We start from the raw sequence: 17,011 nt of genomic DNA, 5'->3' as shown, positions 1-17,011 counted from the left end.
TCAAGTGGCACATGTGAATAAATCATTCGCGATAAGCTCGAAGTGAGTGCTCATGTTTATGGCCTTAATGGCTTTGGTCACACCAAATAAAATTTGCATTTTGGGGCAAAAAAAAGAAGGAAAAAAACACGGGCTGAGATAAGTTCCAAATAGAATAAGAATACGACATGGGGAGATGCCATTGAGCGATAGCACTGATAGCTCTTAATTACCGCCTAATTAATTAAGAGATGAGCGATGTGCCCCGAATTTCCAATTCCAGTGCTCAGTCACTGTGCTGGAAAGAGTCGGCTCTACAACAACGTGGCTGTGTGAGTGCGAACACGCCCCCTCACTGGATTGAGCGCAATGCGAGGGTGCGAGCGAGATGGCGAGGCCACTTCCAAGACCGTCTTGGTTGGTCGCTTCCTTCCAGTCGCACGTATGGCGTTTGGCCGGAACGACTGGCAATGGAACAGCCCTCGCTCTGTCCCACTCCCACGCGGCTGCGTCGCTTGGCGATCGCCCGTTGCCAGGACGACTGGAAAGCGGCCAAAACACACCGCCCGCGTGTTCCATTGCCAGAGCGTTCCGGGCAGGACTGGTTTTCCATTCGTTTCGCGGCCGCCAGCTCAGTTCTTGTTGGAATCTCAAAGCGTTTACGTGGCCGCAGCGCAGCAAAAGTCGCGTTTGAAAGAGAGCGAGAGCGAGAGAGAGAGAGTGAGCTCCCCCGTGTGCCCGAGCCGTGTGCGAGCGAGAGAGCACCTGCTCCTCCGGCCGTGTGTTTCGTTTCAAATGCCTGCGTTCCGTCTGTCCCAGTCCGTTTTTTTGGCACTGTTGTTCATTCGCTCATTCACTCTTTTTTGGCGCTCGCGTGCAGTCGCTGCTCCCTCGTAACGGTTGTTCCGCCGTCGCCAGAATCCCGCTAAAGGTGCGTGCGTGTGTGTGCGTGAGTGACCCCCTCCCCCCCTGTAAAAAAGTGAAAAAAGCAACAATAGAGGCGAAAAGCGAAACGCAACACGCGATACCCTGTAACTGGATGCTCTAGACGCATCACGTGTGCAACTTTCAGACTGCCGGCGGTCATTCACTTCTCTCCTTTTCACTATTCCCAAACACCCACGCTCCCCCTTGACAAATGTCACTTTGACAACTCGCCTCTGGCTCCTCTGCCGGCAACCTCTGCTGGCGCCTCTGCCAGCGTCAGCGTCGATCGTGCCGCAAATGATTTGCGTGCCGTTCTTGCGTTAGCGCCTTTGGTTCCGTGCCGATTTTGATTTCCTCTGTTCTGCTGTTGCATGCGTCGTCATCGCATCGCAAACATCGCCCATTGATAAACCAGAGCCCACGAGCAACAACACCAACAACAAATGCAAAAGTGCAAGTGAAAAAAGCAAAAGTGTTGCCACGAAAGAACCAAAACAATAACCTGCTAAACTGCAGCTGCCCGAATCAAAACAAAAACCATAAGCAACAACCCAGTTTAAAAAGCAATTGAAAAAGGACTAAAAGGAATTCCATATTGGCAAAAAGTGCACCGATTCTTTTTTAGCAACATTTCATAACATTTCTTCATAAACGTGTTCATTAAGATTTTAGTAAAATTCATTTAACATATCTCTTTAACACGATACCATCTTATTTAACCTTTGATAATCTATAGAAAATATTATTTGGTAAAGTTGATAGTACAAATTAAATAATGTTTCTACATTTTGTTGCAAAATGTTAATACCAAACAAAGCAATGTGTTTTAAAAAGCTCATGCTAAAATAAAATATTTAATATCGTAGGATCGTAGATGCATTTGAATATTATCCTTTTCTCGAACAGCAGTTTAATAATAAATCCTAATAAAATGTCTCATAGCTCCAAAGAAAAAAACAAATCAATTGCATAAAAATCCCGTCGGCTTGTAAGACGGGTTTGATTTTGAAATAGGAAAGTAGTTTTTTGGAACAAATTCATCTTCAAGTCCTAGCAAATGAGAATTATCGTTTATCTATTTAAATGAGGATAAAGTTTTGAATGTGGAAATGACTTTGCCATTATTCTATTTACACAACAGTACAAATAAACAAACAAATTATGCAGTTCTATAGAAAAACACTCACTAAATTATTCTAATTGAACTGGTATAATTTAAATTTGAGGAAATGTATTTCCCTAAATATTTAAAAGTAATGTTGATTGTATCTCGGTCAGAGCCCAATTACTAATAGGTCCAATCAAAGTTATAGTTTTCAGAAAATCGTACAACCCACAATCGAATGAATAATATAATGGCGCAGCCATTACAGTTCCCAGCCTTTCTCAATTGCTGAATCACAGTTTCACATAAAATCCCTCATATAGCTCCAGCCAACTGAAACTACAGTGCAATAATAAAAAAAAGGAGCGCGAGAAATGAAAAAAGCAAACAAAATGTAAGCGTGATGATAATTAAAAATAAATACAAAGAAGAAAAAAACGAAATTTACGCGTGGCTACAACTCCGAAACCGAAAACCCGCAGCAGGATCTCAACGGATCTGATCGCACTCAGCTCCTGGCTGTCTGTGTGCGAGTCCGTGTGTGTGAGAGTGTACCCAGAGCAAGCCAAATCAATAAATAAAAACCAATTACAAAACAAAAAATAAATAAAAAGATACTAAAAACGAAGAATCAACCTGTACGACAGACAAGCAGAAGGCAGCAGAAGACAACGAAAAATTGATACGAAAAATAATAAGAGTAAAAATCATTCACGACGGCGACCATAACGAACTCCGCCCTAGCAATGAGCCAGCTGGGCACCGTCTACGCCACCAAGCGAAGGCGACGCAACGGCAAGAGGTGAGTCCCAGTCCCTATCCCAAGTTTCAGAACCCAGATCCATTCCAATCCCAAGATACAGATACAGATACAGATTCAGTTATAAATGCACCACGGGGGGCGGAATGCTTGGGTTCGAGCGGGTTCTGTTGGTTGCTCTGTTATTACTGAAAGATTTCAATCAATGCGATTGGCTGCACTCGCCACTTACCCACTTGCCAACTTGCCACCTTGTGGCGCCACCCGCTGACGATCCATCAATCTCCTTGGCTACTGGTCTTAAATCCCAACCATTCGATTATTAATGATCCACGCGGGTATTTGTTGACAAATCGCCACAGCCATTGACTTTTGACTTGGCCCTTGGAGAAAAAAGGGGCGAATCCCCTTTTTGCCGCCCGAAAGTCTCAAATTGATTTGCATTATGCATGTCGGGGCAGGTTACCGTGAAATTACAGTAGCCAAACCGTTGATGGAGATGATGATGATGATGAACGTTCACGATGACCATGATGAAGACTGCTGCTGCCGGAGGGGCCTGGCTGTTCGCTGGGGGAGATCGGAATCTGCCTGTCCCAAGGTGCACATAATTTCTGATAATTTTGTGTACTTAGCTGCTGCAGCAGCACAAAAGAATAATGTTTTCAATATAAATATATGAGAACTCACGCATTATCATGAGCAGCGATGGTAAATATGCAGAAAGCGAGCGGGAACTGCAGCCCCGACCACGCCCACCACCAAGCCGGGTGCAGACCCAACAGACCCAACGATCGCTAATATTGCGACCCCCATAATCAAGAGTCGCTGATCAGCTTCAGCGCCTTAGCCTTGAACGGGGCGAAGAACAGGCAGCTCAAGACTGCATTGGTTATCATCGAAATAGCGAAGAATCAGGATCTATTTAGGATAACAGCGCGGGTATTACAGGGACTGCTTATTAAACTATGTACTTATCCTTTTAGCTTTAGTACTACAAATAGGCATTAGTAAGTCCTTAATTTAAAGTGTACTTTGTGTACAAAAATGTTGTTGGACTAGGTTAGAGGATGTATAAAAACTTAGGTATACGTCAATAAAAAGAAGAATACCTGGAAGTTCAAGACTAAATCGATTGTTGTCGAAATACCGAAAATTTAGGATCTATTTAGGATAACAGCATGGTTATTACGGAAATAGCCTATCAAGCTTAAATTATCTAGTGTAATCTATTAGAGGGTCACTACTTATAAAAAGGTTTTTATTTATAATTGTTTAGTAGAATTGTAATGGTTTTAAAAAAGGTTTCCCTAAAAGCAGAGAAAATTGTTTTCTTAAACGATACTTTTTTACTTACGGTTTAATAATAATAATATCTATTTCTTCTTAGTTTCGTAAAATGTTTACAAATTAACGATATTCATGTTAGTATGATTAAAGTTTAGATTAGGCGCACTTAACCTTTTCTTTTAGTTCCTGTCGTATAATTTCGTTTCCCCTCACGCGCAAAATTCGTTTTTTATTAAAGTTCTGGGCTATGCCGTAAAACTTCCACTTAATACGTTTCACCATCGACAGGCAGTCGCGTAATTCGCTGTTCCTTCCCGCTTGATAAAGAACGAAACAAAAAAAAAACAATTACGCTTTACTGCAGTTGGCAAAACAGAAAAAATACCAGGGCCTTTGGAGTGCCACCCCGTGGACCCTGGCTGTGGGCCGGGCTCGAAGCTGACACCGACTCTGACTCGCTCGACTGACGCAAAATTGTCACCTTGCCTCTCCCTGCTGCAATGCACACCTGCAATTATTCGAGTGGCAGGTCGAGAGCCTCACTCGTTTTTAGGGTTCTGCGCTGTGCGGCAGTACCCCTCGATCATAGTTTTTATTTTTTAATGTTTTTAATGAACTGATCAAAATTTGCTCTCCTTGAAGCTTCAAGCTAGCCCAGCTCTACACTTTTTTACAGCAATTTAATTGAGCTCATAAGTGGTGGGGAACAGCTGCTCTTTGAAATATGTGTATATATGATCCCTAACCCTAGCTCCTTGCGAAAATTACGCATACGACGCATGGGCTGGCCTTGCATTTGCATTTAGCCATAACATTTGGCCAGGCTTGCGGCTTGCGTGCAAGTATTTTATTAGGAACTTATCTATTCAATTGAATTCGTGCAATTTTCAGCACTAAAAAGTTGGTGCCGATGGAAGAACAAGTTCCGAAATAAAAATATTTGTGTACAAAAAAATAAACAAAAAGGAGCATTTATTAGGAAATCACTTAACGATGATAACTTATCATTGATATGGTATCAATTTCGTTATATGCCATTACTGCACTAAATATATATTATCCAAAATAGCTACTTTACTTTATTCGACCTTAATATTTGTTCTGAAATTTAGTTTTATCTGAGCGATCTAGGAATTCGCGGTATTTTACTTTCCTTCCGTTTCTTCTTTGCCCCCGAATGCAATCACTTCAGTGCACGGTTTAATTGGAAGCCATTGCATCCGCTTCTGAGAGTTGTTGGCCATTACCACAAGTAGTTAAAGTTCTATACTGCCCCTAACCCCCAAAGCCTGCCCCCAACTCCAACCCCAAAAACACTTTGCCCCTCGCTGTTGGCTTCCACTTGTTGGTTGTTATGGATATATCAGTCCTGCTTTTGCTTTATTGATTATCAGCTAGTTGTTTATGCTCTCTATGCAGCTATGTGCAGGGGTGTACGAGGGTATCCCTATCCCTGTTATTGATTGCTGCAGCTGGTATCCTTTGCAATGCTCCTTGCGAGCTGCAGTTGTTGTGCAATTGTAATTAGCCATGTTTCAGTTGCCATTGTTGGTGTTGCAGTTGTCGGAGCCTCTGAGCAGCGGTTTAAAGTTCAAGCGCTCGTATTTTATGCGGTTTGATTGAGTTGCAAAACTTGTGGGTTAAAAGTTGGGGGTAGAAGAATTTCAGTTCAGAGTTTAAGGAAAATTCCAATGAAATTTTTGATCAAAAGTTGAAGTTTTTAACTGTATACTTTAAAGGGAAATAATTACTCTCTTCCTAAATTTCTAAAAACTGGAACATTTCAAAATCGTACAAAAGATATAGATCGGAAGTGTCGTAAGCCATTAAGTGTTAAGTTTAAATGTTTTAAAAGTTATTTTCTCCTAAAAATGTTATATTATTTTAAACAGATCTTTAAAAGGAACCCGATAATATTTGCCTACATCCTAGGTTAATTATCTTACTTATAACTGAACCTTCAACCCCGTCATATTCCGTCTCCCATTTCCCTCTGTAGCAAATTAATTTGTGAAATTTTTGATGAATTACCTTTCGGAGTATATGAATTGCCGTATTCCCACATGCCAGGAGATCGCTCAGTGGAAAACCGCAGCCCACTGCGACATATGTTTTGGCCGGTCCAGTCGGAGCACGGCTTTTTAAAGTCCCTCTCCGCCGACCATATGGCCAGGACCTATTTCACATAAATTTTGGTAGTCGCTGCTCAATTTAATGTTGGTCAAACGGACTGACCAGCCGGCGGGCGATGGCCAAGTGGGTGGGGGAGACACCACATGGCTGATGGTGGTGGGTTGCTCATTAGTTGCGCCTGCGCCCTCCTCACAAAGGCCATGGTTCACATGGGGTTAAAAGTATCTCGGCTTGAAAGACCGACTGGCGGGTTATTCTATTTAGTTAATTACAATGGACTGGGGGGTGTCGGAGATCGGCAGATATATGTATGTGGGTTGAATGACATATGCCGCGGGATATCCTTTGAAAAAACCGTCAAAGTTAAAGTTAAAGTCGGCTTTTCTCACAACTCAACTATTCATTTAAACCTTGCCTTTCTATGGACGATTTTCTATTGGGAACGCCGTGGAAAAATGGCTTTAAATGTTTTTGCTACCGTCTTTGGTTAACCGTTTTTCCACAGTGAGCTCGCTTCAGTTGCTTGCCGGCGATTATCCGTCTGCTGGTGTGTGTGTTTAAGTATCTGACTATCTAAGTATCTATATCTGTAGTGTAGCTCTCCCACTTGGCGGGTGCCGGGTGCCTGGTGTCCGTGTGTTGGTAATTAACACCATTGCGTAATGCAGCGTATCGAAGCCTAAATAGTGCTGCTCCATATGCCAAACTGGGCGGCAGTGGGCCAGAGATTTGGCCAGGAGAAAGGGGTACGCCAATATCAGCCATTAAACGAGTGCGAGTGTGTCTCTTTTTAGTCCATATCTCTGTCTCTCTCCCATTTGGGGCAGCTACTTTGTTGCCATTTATGGGGCTGAGGTCCCCTATTCAAAGGTGTTGAAGCGCTTACGGCCTTACAAGCGATTTAGATGGCCTAAAGCCATCGATTTGTCAGACTTTCTGTCTGTCTGGCCAGCGGATCAGGATCTCCGTGCCAGGGATCGCCGCTGGCTTCAGTGTCAGTGAACTGTCGGGTTAGTCGTAGTGTACCACCACTAATCCATAAGCCAACGAATACCCGGCTGACCACCTGCATTTGGCCAACCCCCTAGTCCGAGCCTAGCCCAGGTTAGTCAGCGAAAGCAAAACAAAAGAATTTTGAATTAACCCAAAGCGTTCCATTAAAATCCACCACCGAAGTGCGGCCGGCAGTAAAAGTTCCAGTTCCAGCAGCAGGACTACAGGACTACAAGGACCATAGCACCCAGGACCACAGCCAGGACGCACTGTTGCCTTCTGCATTTTTTGTTTCTCTGCTTTTTCGAGTGTGCGCTGAAGTGGAGCGCCCAAGGGGCTGGCCAGGAGCGGCGGGGTGTGGGGTTTCCATTGGGTTGCAGTCGCCGAGGAGGAGGTGGTATCTGCCCCGGGCAGGTGATACTTTTAGTTACCTTTTCCCGTTCACAAAACCCTGGCCAAGGGGATCGTTTAACTCTGCCAATGAGCTTACAAAAGGCTCTTTATGGTTAGGAATGGGGGCTGAACTGGATTGTAACAAAACGTGTATACTTAATATCTGCTTTATTATGCTGTTAGGATATATGAAATTATCCTAGCTGAATAGAAATGGTAAAATTATTCCTATTATGTTATTGTAATTAGCTGATATATCATACAAAATATCTATAAATTCATGTTTAATCTATTACTTTTTAACTTTACAAAATATTCAAAGTTCGAAAATCACTGAAACTATTAACTGTCTAGTATAATTTATACAGTTTTACATTACAATTAGGATGTACGGCATATGTTTTCTGATTGAATACCATTTAATCGATTGAATGCCAGCGAGAATCCGAAATCAGATATAAATTTTAATAATTATACGGTTCCGCAGGATGATAAATGATTAAGGGCGAAATGCCAAATGCGCATCATTAGCGCACAGAAGCCCCTTTTTTACCGTTCTTGGCCCAATCCTGCGCCCCACTAAATCCAAAGGCCGCGCCCACTTTGTAGGCAGGGTGGAACCCGCCCCCTTCGCCGTCTTCTTCTTCTTCTTGCCTCCCCCCCCCCCCCCCCCCTCTGTTTTCTCCTTCTTCCTGTTCCTAATTCGCCCACTAGCAATCCCCCACTCCCTGCCACCATCCCTTGCCGCCTTCCTTTTTGGCGTTCGCAGCTGTCAAAAGGTTTTCAAAGTTGCCTTTGCCCGGCGCTTTGATGTCGCCCCCGAATGATTGTGTGTGTGTGTATCTGTGTATTAGCTACCCAAGTATGTGTGTGTGTGTCAGTAGTAGATACATTTTTTCCCAAAAGCCCACATGGCCCGGCTTTGGGGCTCCTTTTAGTGAGAGACCAAAAGAGATTCCGCTGCGCGAATCGCAAAAATGTTTAATCGATAAAATAAATGAGTTGCCTTTGCCACAGTTTAGCCGTTGTTGTAGTTGTTGCTGTTGTTGTTGTTTTAGTTCCCCTGGCTGGCACAGTTGACGTTATTCTTGCGCGGAACTTTGCCGCCCCATAGCACATCTACAACTCTAAGTATACGAGAGGCCAGAAAGGAACCCAACTTGACAAGGGTAATCATAAAACTAAAAACGGCCGCACACTCACACTGTCCGTCGTTATAACCGTAGTTTTATGTACTCACTGCAAGAATGTATCTGGTGGATACAAATTGCTTTTTCCTCGGTAGATCATAAACTGGAAAAATGGCAAAGCACAACTTTGGCGATGGGAAAACTGTCGCTTTTAGCCCATAGATCAAACGCGATTGTCGGCCTCTCCAAAGCCATCGATAACATTTATCACTTCATTAAGCGAACGGAACGAACATTCCTCCGCCTTTTTGTTTGCACAATTAATATGCAAATGAGCAGCGAGGGGCAGGCAAGATGTACTGCTTGTGGCATCTTAATGTGGCATCATCGCATTCGAAATATGCAAATAATGCGTTTAACAACTTAATTCGGTTCACAATCCATTCAAGAAGTGTTTCGCCCCTCTGACGATTAGCGCAGGCCGTGAACCTGAGAGCCTGGGACCGATTCTGCGGAGATTCTCAGTCGCAGGCTTCGGTAGATGCACTGGGAAGAAATGAGATGATTCGGATATTGGCTAAGTTCGAATCGTAACATCTTTTCGATTTCATTGTTACCGATCAAAAACAAGAACATTAATAGTTAAGAGAAGAATAGTTTAGAAAAGACAATATCATTATTATATATTATTTATATAATGAATTAATTGAGTAAATATCTTCCATATCCGTTATTACTACCTGGCAAATATATAATGTTTCGCTTAAGGATATTATGTTGATCTATATATAAAAGAAAGATCATGGGGTCGATATAGGTATCTAACAGCTATATTTATATCTTAAACAGAAATGATCGAAAAAATATAATCATTCCTTAGTTTTACTAAATGGACTTTGTGTTTTCTCGGTGTATTACTTCTTCAGCTTCTCCAACTCCGATCCAGTTCTCCCTGCTCTACCCGCCGCCTTGTTGTTATCTTGACAGAGTTGCGCGATCGTTTTATAGTCGCTTTTGGTTTCAGCTACTGCCTGGCGATTCACTTTTCTCGCTTTCGGGTTGACAAAATTAATGAGTTGGCCAAGCTGTGAAGCTCCTCTCCTCGTGAAGCTCCTCTCTTTCTTTCTGTTCGCGCTCCTCGTTAATTTTAACAGCTTTGGGATGCTGAGCCTTAAAATTTATGCGTGAATTTGGCGCAGATCCATTAAGTGGTCCGTAGATTAGGAGGCTCCCTTTGTGACCAGTCGGCGGTTGGCGGTTGGAGGCTGGGACTAAGTGACTGGACCAATGTTGCAGCACGGTAGCAGACTATAGTAGCATGTTCCCCCGGTTGACAGCTTCCCTAAATGGCGCTTAAATTCGAATCCCCCCTCCTCTTTGTTTTGACATTTTTATATGCAGAAATGTAAATTCAATTAATTGTGACATTTCCAAAGGAATACCATACTGACAGTGCCTGATATGTCTTAACATTTTTATACAGCAGGGAAGTGGGTTTATGATATCAACAAGTGGGTGGCTGTTTAAGAGTATGCAAAATCAAATTAGTTGCAGTAAAAGTGAGCTGTGATGACCCACAATCCGTGTTGTTTAGAGTTTTAGGTTTTGGACACGCCACTTGGCGTTTTATAGGTGCCGAAAGGGTTGCCTTGCCGCTCTTTTGGTGGCAAGGGGGCACATCTATCAGGTGCAATGGCGGCACGCAGCTCTCGACCAACACGCATAGGCCAAAGTCAAAAGAGCCAGCTGATGAATGAATGAGTGTCTGGTCTGGTCTGGCATGGTATCGTATGGTCTGCGTGAGTATATGTTTGCTACTAACGGTTTGCTGCGATTTTGGCGCCAAATCGAGCGTGTTATGATCAACAACAACGGAGGCGGTAGCAAAAGCCACCTGAACACGCTGCGTATGCGTAATGCCTTTGCTTCTGCTTTTGCTTTCGCTTTGCATGCAAGCCGGCGAAAAAGAAGTGAACCGAAGGCGTAGACAGCTGAGCTGGATGCCGTGAACTCACGTGCCCCCCAAAGGATTGCGTGTCATTTGTTTATAAACACATCACAAAGCCACGAGGCAGTAGTTTTGAAGCGGGGGTGCCGGCTTAACACTGCCATATGCAAATCCAAGCCAAAGGGTCGAGAGGTCGAGGGGTCGCCGTGGGGATTAAGCAACAATCGACACCTGCAAATGGGAATATAAGTTCGTAAGGAAAGTTTTCGGTTATTTGTTAGAAACTTTGCAAATTGAAACAGTTTTTCCCTTACTACATCCAAAAGATATATTAGTATATGTCAAATGATTGAAGAATCTTTGTAGGGGGGCGTATATTACGAAAAAAGTTTTTAGAGCAGTTAAAAATATATTTGCAGCCAAATGATTTATTATATTAATGATCTATTACGAAATCATTTCAACAACAACTTAAAGATCAAATAAATAGTTAAAATGTATTTGCATTTTAGTACATTTTTAATCTATTCCGAAAGAAAAAAGAACTTCGATTGCCTAAAGGATAACTTGATAAAAAAATAAAATATAAGTCGGAAAATGTAGTGGCAAAAATTAATGATAACGCAATTGAATCATTAAAACCAAATGCTTCAAACAATAAGGGTTATTATTATTTTCTATATGAAATAAATTTTATATAAGAGCTGCTATATTTTTTATCGAATATAAAAAGCTTATATATTATTTATTGCTACAATCTTTTTAGTTAGTCTAATTATTTTGTTAGTTCACCTAAGCCAATTGTGTTTATTTTAAGCCTTCCAATTTCTCTAGTGTTCTGAACAACATGGGGCGTGGTGCGTCGGGATTTAGGTCTTATATCTTATTTGTTAGATCTCTGAACTTTGCTTTGGCGTGCTGTGGGCGAGACGACAGCCTTGGACCTTGCAATTTGTGTCAACCCAATCGAGACACACACACACCGCCCCGGTCCGCAATCCCTGAGCTCCTCCCTCTGTCCTCCGCCCATCCAGCAAACGAAACCCCAATCCCAAAAGTCGTCCGCATTGTAATTTCTTTAAAAGCAATTCATTTCATAATGGGAAAAGGAAAGAAGAAATGTGAAGAAGAATGCCAAATGGGGGGGATTGGGTGGTAAGCCAGGGAAAGCTACGAAAATGGCGAAAAATAATACGTGGGGAAAAGTGTATAGAAAGGACGAAAGAAGTCGACGACGACGACGACGCTGAAGGAGAATAAAAATGGCTTTTTGGGGCTGAAAGTTTCCAAGGAACACACATATACACACGGTCTGCAGCAGATATCCTTTGTTGGCTGGGATTCCTCTCTAAACTCTCTCTCTTTCTGGGCTTCTCCTGGCTTGACGTTTTTATGGCCCCAGACAAAAGGTAGAGCCACCTTTCACCTTTCTCCTTTTTGCTCCCGCCACCACCGAAAGTTCTTTACTTTTTGGAAAGTTGTTTATGGAATTAATTTTATTCCCAGGACTTGCCGCTGGTCCTTTTACCTTTGCCTTTGCATTTGCGGTTGCCTTTGCCTTTGCCCTTGCCATTTGGCTTCTTTTTCTTACCCTCGCCACATATAGATAATAAGAAAATTATACATTTTATGCCGCAAACTGAGAGCGAAAAAAATAATACACCGCATTGCCCCCAATTTGGCAGGGGCCTCAATTTGGCCAGGCTCGAAATTATTTCTATTCGATTCCCTTTGCTAATTCGCAGCCTTGACTGGCGTCCTCCTATAGAGTGCATTCCGATGCGTCTAACGGTTTCGTTCATCAATATAATCATCCCGCCGAGATCCAGCTATAAATTCGCTCGTTTATCCTTTTTTGCCCAGACACTGATCATTTTCAAATTTCTTCGTAATTGGCGATTTTATTAAATGAGTTCTTTCGATTTCGGTTTTGGATGAGAGAGTTCTGCGGGTCCAAAGTGTCCCATACTTATCGTCGATTTGTTTAGCCACTGGAATTCCTATCTCCAGAAAATATTATCCCTCGACTGCGGGGGCGACAAGTTGGCATTCCTTCTCCTGCAGGACAACACCTTGGTGGCACGATAATAGAACTGGGATTGGGATTGTTCCGATATCAACTGGGGAGATTATCCGGCCAGCGACAATTTGAGCCAACATGTCGTCCAGTTTTGTGACATCAAACGGACATGCCACTGACAATTACCCGGGAACCTGAAGGAGCGAAAAAAGTGTACAGGACGAGGTCCGCCAGCCAATTAACTTAACGCGACAATATCCTGCAACAGTCCGCGTCCTTCTTATACCCGTCTCTCGTGTATGTTCAACCGAGCAAAAAGTTTTCCAAATAAAACAGCATATACAAAAAACTCAAACGGCAAACAAAACATCTAAAAAATTTGAAACATTGACAAAAAAGCCACGCAAGCGGTGGGGGGAAAAAGGGTTGGATCGGCCATGAAGGGGGTCGTCTCATAAATTACAGCAATAATTATATTTAATTACCGCAATTAACTTTGTAATAATGTCAATGAAAATGATGAGACAAAAAATGATTAAAAAAAGAACACAGCAGAGCATAAAGAGGGATCTTGAAGAGGTATCACCACAGAATGCAGCTTATAAAGACAATCCAGCTGAACTGTTCCGCTTATCCGCTTATGGCAAGAGATAATGATGAATTAGCGGCAAAGCTTTTGAGTCCAACCACGAGCTAATCCAGATTGCCACCACTCATTCCCCATTCCCCGTACTCCCATTCACCATTCCTCGAGTCCCCTCATAAACGGATTTTGCATTTATGAGGTCTGCGGTTCTGGTATCCCTCACAAACGCCATAATACCACATTTCTGCATTTGGCTTTACAATGGTATTTTCAACTCGGCTGCCTGGGTCCTCGAACATTTTATGACATTTAATTGGAGTGGTTTCAGATTACGGTCCGACTCCTGATTTGTGCCTGTGTATCTGTATATATTCCCGTTTATGATTTGATTCATGGAAACTGTTAGAGGTGGAGCCGGGTAATGGGCCCGATTAACTTCCTTGAAACGGTGCAGGGAATTAAATGGTGAAAATATAATGATTTATACATATGAAAGCAATCGATCGATTACTTCCATGGACTATAATAGCTATAACTATTTCTTGTGGGGAATCTCCAATCCAATATATGTATTCTGTCTCATATCCTAATAGGGATACATTTAAAGAACTGTAATTTGTATAATACAGCATTTAAATACGATTATTAAATGATAGTTTCTTTAACCTTCTACCAATAGTTAGTTATTTTTGTACATTCGGTTGAATAGCAAAGTTAATAGCATATTTTCCGTGTGTTATTAAAGAGAAACAAAATGTGCTGGTCATTAGAACACAATCGTATCACGCATTTGCGAAGGGATCAGTTGTGCAATTCACCCACTCCTTGTAGATCGACTAATCAGCGGACCAAGTGGGCATAGCTAATCGAACCAACCCACCCTAGATTGGGTGTCCGTTTTATGACTGTAATCCTTGAGAGCTGGCGACTATCTGGGGGAGGATTGAGGTCCAGTCTCTGGTAACTGATAAGTGCAATTAATAATTTTGACCTTTTCAAGTTCACACCACCATCGTCGTCGCCAGCTGACGCGGTCGAGGCCTTTCTGTTCCACACACTTCTTTACATATACTTCTATTTTAGGGACCCACTTTCCATTTATGCATGAAAATTGTTTTTAATTTCCCTTTCACTCATTTTCCTTCCAGCCTGAAGCCGCCGCCCAAGGATGGCGTCACAAAGAGCAATCCATCAAAGCGGCATCGGGAGCGCCTCAACGCCGAGCTGGATCTCCTGGCCTCGCTGCTGCCCTTCGAGCAGAACATCTTGAGCAAACTGGATCGACTGAGCATTCTAAGGCTGTCCGTTAGTTATTTAAGAACCAAAAGTTATTTTCAAGGTGAGTGCTACTGCTACTAAAGTAAAAGAGGGGGGAAATGGGGGAAACACCCTTACCATACGGCGCGTAACAATTTCGGCCTATTAAATCGATTATGCCCGGACCGAGGAACTCCCCGTTCTGGGTTCGGTTGGTCAGACTGCGGCCCAGACCCTAAACAACATGACTCATAAATGATTCAAAACTAATTTCAACGCCGCGCCAGGAGGTCCTCTCCTCCCGAAAAGTAAAAAAGCGAAAAGGAGCGACTGACAAACACACGCACGTGCTGTTCGAGGATTAGAGAACAGGAAGGAAGCTAGCGGCGTGGGGCGGTCTAGGCCAAATCGACTAGGGTCTGAAAAGCACAGGGAACACTTTGGGAAAATATAGAGTCCAAAAACTACTCTAAAAACCGATTTCTCAATGCCATGTTAGAGAAAATAATATATGGGTATGATTTTCCGAAACACAAATTCGTTTACCCAAAGTGATGTTAGTTCTTCAAACAGCCAATTCTTAAAGATATTCATCACTTTATTTAGTAGTTATTAGTGAGATAAAACCCAACATGATATTGACAAATAGCTTGTTCCGAAACATCAGTTTAACCAGATAAATAAACTTAACAAGACATTAAGAAATCAGCCCTGGACGTTTGAAAAAACATACTCAACTTATTCAAAGACATAAAAATAAAATAAAATGGTATATGAGAAAATTAAAAAATATTTTTAAATAGCTTAGGGAACTTTTATTAATTTTTCCCAGTGCTTTAGATATTCTTCGCAGCTTGGTCAGTCGGGAGCAGACAAATTGAAACCAGGAGCTGGAGGAACTAGCATATGTATCTACTTTTCTCAGGGGTGCTTTAGGCTTACTCGGGGTAGTTGAACACTGGACTGGAGTGTAGAAAGAGGGGTCAACATATTTGTATAATTTAAATTAATTAAAACAAATGCAATAAACTCTCGGGCCTTGATGGCTTGATTAACGATTCGTCCGCCTCAGTTCGTTGGCATTTCGCGTTTGTTTTTTAATGACCAACACGAAAAAATGAAAATAAAGAAAATGTTTAATTGCTTCATTCGCTTTCATTTGCGATAAAATTGGCAAAGAGAGAGAGAGGGGGGCATGTATATGGCATGACAGCTTTAATGGGGTTTAAGTGCAGGAATAAAGCGCCTCTGAGACCGATAAAACAGATCCTGCCGCCCACGTGGCCAAATCGAAGAACGACGGCGAAAAGGTACCAGAACTTTAGTAAATATTTTGACAATTAGCGGTCAAGCGAAGTTCAGCGTTAATTGCACTGGCAAACTGTTGGCTTAGAGGAGGCACACACAAAAAAAAGAAAGGAGCAACCGTCCAGTGCCACGTGCCGCTTTGTGCATTGTGAAAAGTCAATATAAACATTAGTTTCCTTTCCCAATGATGGCATCCCCCGAAAGGACATTCAGGGCACCTCGCAGGACACTCGAGGCACACAAAAACTACAACGACGACGGGTTAATGGACCAGAACCGTTGCGGCGTGTGCCCCGGTGAGTGGCCCCTTCCCAAACCCCTGCCCTACCCCTTCCACAACCCCTGTTTATTATCCTTCCAGGGGTTGTCACAAAACACGTCGCGAGGTCAACGTTTGTTTTCATTTCGGTTTCGTTTGTTTGCCCAGATAGATGTTCTCGGATATTATCGGGATCATTTAATTTACAATTAGTGTTTGTTTGCCTCCGAACCCTTAACCTGGGAAGGGATTTCGGGTATGGGTATTGCTTTGTCTTGGGGATCCCGAATGCGACGTGTGCCGCTCATGGATTACCAACGGAAGCACTCAAGACGATTAAAATTGATTAGATGTTTAGCGGATGGAGGGGGAAGGATGCTGTCCATGTATTAACCAGACAATATATATATATCTTTAAGGGGGTGCGGGATCCCATCCGTAGTTGCTTGACCCTGACTTGCGCAAAAAACTTCTGCTACCCGAAAACCGAAAACAATGCGGAAAGGAACGAGCAAGAACCGAACTGGAAATGTTCTCTATACTATACCATATCGGGTAAAGAAGAAGAGTCTCGGTTTTTGCATTTGTTGTACTAGTTGGGACCACGCCCCATCCGCCCACCACCTTGCCCCCCACTCCCGATGATTTAGTAGCTCTCTCTCTCCGGTATTCTCGTGCCTTTCTCTGCGCTTTTTCCACTATCTCTGGGTTTGGTTTTGGCCAGCCAACTAAATAATTAAAGCGCGCTGCTAATGGGCCATTGTCTTGGCCAAAATGCGAGGGGATGGCATGGTCTAAACTAAGGCTGGCAGGGGGTAACCGTCCATAATTGCCAGAGCCACCTTACGGGCTTCTGGCCATAATTGTTAAGACGCGCAATTTCTACATTTTTAATGCTCGCGTTCGGTGCCAAAGACTCCTGT

The 17,011-nt window shown here is 42.8% G+C and overlaps 1 protein-coding gene across 7 annotated transcripts in view; it reads left to right on the top strand.

Moving 5' to 3' along the window:
• The first annotated feature begins 684 nt into the window (after positions 1-684).
• The window catches only part of ss (aryl hydrocarbon receptor spineless), a 31,631-nt gene continuing 15,304 nt past the window's right edge, over positions 685-17,011 (top strand). For 2 of the 7 annotated variants that reach the window (XM_065865736.2, XM_065865741.2), the window contains exons 1-3: positions 718-928; positions 2,335-2,813; positions 14,413-14,603. In XM_065865736.2, the coding sequence (XP_065721808.2) occupies positions 2,758-2,813; positions 14,413-14,603 (247 nt within the window). In that variant the 5' untranslated portion in view covers positions 718-928; positions 2,335-2,757. The other 5 variants (XM_070995595.1, XM_065865737.2, XM_065865738.2 and 2 more) reach the window with 5 other exon arrangements.

This window comes from Drosophila suzukii, chromosome 3, assembly GCF_043229965.1.
Source record: "Drosophila suzukii chromosome 3, CBGP_Dsuzu_IsoJpt1.0, whole genome shotgun sequence".
NCBI classification, from domain to species: Eukaryota; Metazoa; Arthropoda; class Insecta; order Diptera; family Drosophilidae; genus Drosophila; species Drosophila suzukii.
The sequence above is the reverse complement of the archived record's forward strand: the minus strand, read 5'-3'. Positions and strand labels throughout refer to the sequence as shown.